Source organism: Mastigoproctus giganteus, chromosome 11 (assembly GCF_048544385.1).
Source record: "Mastigoproctus giganteus isolate SK-2022 chromosome 11, ASM4854438v1, whole genome shotgun sequence".
Lineage (NCBI taxonomy): Eukaryota > Metazoa > Arthropoda > Arachnida > Uropygi > Thelyphonidae > Mastigoproctus > Mastigoproctus giganteus.
This window is the reverse complement of record NC_143585.1, coordinates 21,918,660-21,923,450: the sequence shown is the minus strand read 5'-3', so window position 1 is coordinate 21,923,450 and position 4,791 is coordinate 21,918,660. Positions and strand designations below refer to the sequence as shown.

The window sequence follows — 4,791 nt, the reverse complement described above, 5'->3', positions numbered from 1 at the left end:
TTTGCAAATGCTGACATCCAGCGGGATCGCTGTTCATGCGACCTCCCGTTCAACGTCCTCTACCACATGACGAAGGCATTTCGGACCCTGCAATGCTATGTGATTCCGATTCGTCTTTGTGCCCCCTACACCTCCTGCAAGTTTGTCGCACTGGTAGTGAATCACCCTGTATGTGCATATAGGATAAACATGTATATGCTCCTAGTGTGACATTTTGAAATATTAATTCAAAACAATACAAGTATAACAATTTTTTTTATTTTAATCTAATCAAAAGTAACTGTTCATACACCTCACATTAAATATTATTTTGGTATTTGTTCTAGAAAAATTGTTCCCTGTTTCTTTCATGTACTAAGTGATTCACTTTTTGAAAAAAATTCTAGAAATTTATTCTATTATCTAATTATCATGGTATAATAATTAAGGTTAACTCTTTCCACAGAGAATTACTGTGCTATTTCGGTTAATTCTCTTATATATTTGTTTATAATAATAATTTTAAATATTATGATTTTATCTTATAAAATTACAGGAAATACTTTCAGTACTGACTATAACATTCCAACCCTTTCCCTACATTGTCTTTTGGTCAATGGTTGTACCACGTAAATGATTATCATTTCATATACCAATAAAGTATTAACGATTGATTTATACAACTCACTCCAATATATTATACAAATACAATGTAATGAATATAATGAATATTAACAGTACTTTAATAATTTATAAACAGATACCTCGCACTTGACAGCAAATTTAACAAAGTTTCATTTTAGGTGGATTTTTTTATGCCTCTGAAGACTGCCTGGTGTTTTAAACATTTTACCACAAGTTGTACATTCAAAAGGTGTTTCATCAGTATGGCTACTCCAATGTCTTCTCAACTGACCAGGAATTGCAAATGCCTTACCACAAGTGTCACATTTAAAAGGCTTTTGATTAGCATGAAATCGCAAATGTTTAGCAAGATAACCCGAATCTGAAAATGCTTTGCCACATACATTACATGTGTAAGGCCTTTCATTAGTGTGAATTCTCTTATGTCGAACAAGGTTTCCTGAACAAGTAAATGCTTTGTCACATATTTCACATAAGTAAGGTCTTTCCTTGCTGTGGCTCCTCCTGTGCTCATTTAAACTTCCTGATGCAGAGAATGCTTTACCACAGGTTTCACATTTATAGGGTTTAATATTTGTGTGAATTCTTCTGTGGGAAGTAAGGTGGCCAGATTCAAAAAATCCCTTTCCACAACATTCACATATGAAGGGCCTATCATTAGTGTGACACTTCTTATGTCTGTTGAGGCTTGCTAACGATGGAAATGCTTTGCCACAAATTTCACATATAAATGGTCTCTCGGCAGTGTGGCTCAATTTATGCCTGTGGAGATTTGATGAAAACCCAAATACTTTGCCACACAATTCGCATGTAAAAGGTTTCTCATTAGTATGAATCCTTTTATGTGCATTTAGATGTCCTGATTCCGAGAATGTTACTCCACAAGTATCGCATACAAATGGCTTTTCGGCAGTATGGACCCGTAAATGTCTAGTTAGGTTTCCTGACTGTGCAAATTTCTTCTCACATAATTTACATTTAAATGGTTTTTCAGCAGTGTGAATCTTATTATGTCTACTAAGACCACCCAAATTTGAAAAGCTCTTGCCACATATTTCACATGAAAATATTTTATTGGAGTTCATTTTTTTTCACCGTTACAACTTTGACTAGTTTTAAAACTCCTTTTCCACAACAACTGCATATGAAAGAGATGTCATTAGCACGACACTTATGTCTAATGACCATTCCCAATGCCAGAAATGCTTTGCCACAGATATTTCTCTCATGTGGCTCAAATTATGTTTCTTGAGATCTGATATGCTAATTGAAGTAGCTTTAACTTGATTTTAATAATGATAGCAATGATTAAATTTTTCCAAGAATCTAATAAGAAATGTAGACAGTTAATATTCCATACTTCTTTTCCACACTTTTTTCTTCTTCTTTGTGCTGCTACCTTGAGCCTATTTAGATTAAAAAAATAACATGACTATTTTCACAGAATTTTATCAACTGCATTTATTAATAATGCAGTTTCCAAATGCAATAACCCATTCAATAAGCTGATATGAAACCAACAGGCTGCATTGCTTCTCTTATTATCATACTTGAAGTGAATAAATATTACATAGGTGAAAAAAGGCACAGAGATGCCAGATTATAAAACAAAAATTACTGATTAAGGGAACCGTGACAAAAGAAATTCTTCAAAAAAACTTTTCTCTTCATGATTTTAATAAATGTTTGAAACCATATTAATTTGTAAAATAAATCCATGATCTGAGAAATAGATCTCAGATTTGGTAATTTCTTGCATTGTAAAAACTTCAGAAAAGGGCTAAACGGTGAAGGAAAAAAAAGTGGCCATCCATAAATTCTCCATGGCAAACATTTATAAGAATGTTATGTATATTCTTCTTTACTAAATCTACATTGCAATTCCAAGCAGTGATAAAATTAGGATTTTAGATTCTCACAGGAAAGTGATATAATTCTTCCTTCACAGTAAATGTTTCTAGGCATTCAAAAGCTTTTTTAATATATATTTTTCATCTGTATAATCTGAAATAGAAAATATTTAAAATTAGCAGCAGGATTTTCGTTATATAAAATTATACAAAATCTTAAATGTTAAATACAGAAAACAGCATAAACACTACAGTTAACGATCCCTACTTCAGATATGATGAGGAATAGGGAAGGTTCACAAAATTAACTTTTGGCAGTGACACACCCAGAAACTTTGTTTGACAGCAGGGAGTCATACATTCCAAATGGTAGCTCTTATAAGCTTTAGAATATGACAATACAATTACACAATATAAAACAAATGTTCTCAGGGTGGCTTGGGGAGGGGGAACCTGGATGCACCAGTGGTTCCTAGAGTCAGTTGTTGCATCAACGAGGGAAAAAGAAATTTAAAAGAATATTTGGAGGAACCACATCAATGCCATTCATGATGCTGATTTTACAGTCAGCAGTGATTTCCCATTTATGGCAGAAGGGCTATCAAACTGGCACTCACAATGTCTGCATCAACGATACAGCAAATGATTAGTAGTGCTACTGGCTGAAACTCTCTACATGTGATACAGGCATGCAGATGTCGAGAGTTTCATGTTAACTGGAGTGGAGGAGTTAGATTTAAATTCCTGTTTTAAGCCCTGGTACTGTGAAATAATTTAGAATGTTGGGTGAGGTTGAGGAAATCCTTGACCATATGAGCAGCATTGCTGATCATTTAGAATCATACTAGAGACTTTCTCATTTCTGTTCATTTCACCGATTGACAGTCATGTTTTCCCAACATGCCTAGCCATGCAGGTAGAAATTTCTGTACTTGAGACTTTCAGTAATTTTGCAGTTGAGAAAGATTGTGGTATCTATTTTCAATTAAATTTTTCACATATATGAGGGGCATTTTAAAAGTTCATGGCCTGATTGTGAAAGGGTGGTGGTACAGTGTTAAAAATTTCTGTACTTAATGTACAATACTACAAACAGTAACCCACAAAGTTTCATGCAGTTTCAATAACATCTTTTTTTTAATTACAGGTCCTGAAGTCAACTAAGTTGTGTGAATGAGAAAATATAGACAAAATCTGTCATTGTGCAGACATTCAATACTTCAGAAAAAATGGACTGATGTCAAAGGCAATCATGAAGATATAGTTACAATATTGGTGGAGGATGCCCATTCCTATTCCATGGTTAAGAAGTGGGCAGAAAAATTTAAATGAGGGAGGGAGAGCCTGGAAGATGATCCACACTATTTAAAACCTGCAATTCATCACTCCAGAAGTTGTTGACAGTGTGTACGATGAGTGATCAACAAGTGATAGTTCGGTATGTTGCTAGCATAGTGGACATCTCATCTTAATGGGTGCACTACATAATAACAGAAGCTCTTGCTATGAAAAGGAACACATAATGGGTTCAAAAGTTGTTGACAGTAGATAGAAAACAGAAGAGTTGTTGCATCAAGTCAAGAAGTGAATATTTGCATAATTTTCAAGTAGATTCAGCAAATTTCATTGCAAGGTTTATGATCACAGATGAGACGCAAGTCCATCACTTTCAGCCAAACACAAAAGAACAGTCCAAACAGTGGAAACACAGCTGTTTCATGTTACAAATTTTTTTTGAAGTACTGGATGCTATATAGTTTGTCTTGAACATGATCCACTGCAAAACCAATAACACTTGTTTTACTGGTTTTACACTGGACTGTGATCATGGGGAAACTTCTTCCAGGTGTAGAAGACAATATGGTGGGTTCTGGCAAAAAAGCAAGCAAGATGGAGAAGATGCAGGGAAAAACATTAAAAGTTTTGAAAATGGTGATGAAGAAAAACTTTGATTTGTGGCTGCAAGTGATGCATATGAACCAGGTTTTCAATATATGAGTGATGCAGATATCATTACTGCTTTTGCAAGACAAACTAAAGAAATAAAGCGCACAAAAGAAATTAGTGAGGGCACTCAGAGGCGGATCGGTGGGCGCACCAGCCTCGCACCCTGGGCCCCGACTTCTGAAGGGCCCACGCAACACCCCAACAAATTAGTTGAACATATTAGTTCAAAACTTTGTGATTATTATTATGCTATTATTAATTATATTATACATATATTATATTCAAATGTTATTGGAATATAAAACATTAATAGTGCATAATACTTTTTATTTATTTTAAAAAATGGTTAACATGTATTTTTATTTTCCCT

The 4,791-nt window shown here is 34.3% G+C and overlaps 1 protein-coding gene across 1 annotated transcript; it reads right to left on the bottom strand.

Annotated features, from left to right (window-relative positions):
* Positions 1-773: 773 nt before the first annotated feature.
* LOC150077769 (uncharacterized) lies at positions 774-1,878 on the bottom strand. Its single transcript, XM_090384357.1, has one exon. The coding sequence runs from the start codon at positions 1,707-1,709 to the stop codon at positions 774-776; it is 936 nt and encodes a 311-aa protein (XP_090240483.1). The 5' UTR covers positions 1,710-1,878.
* Between the last annotated feature and the right edge of the window lie 2,913 nt (positions 1,879-4,791).

What these genes read in the sequence shown, in the direction of transcription:
- LOC150077769 (XM_090384357.1), bottom strand. Translation starts at nt 1,709, where the DNA reads ATGAACTCCAATAAAATATTTTCATGTGAAATATGTGGCAAGAGCTTT.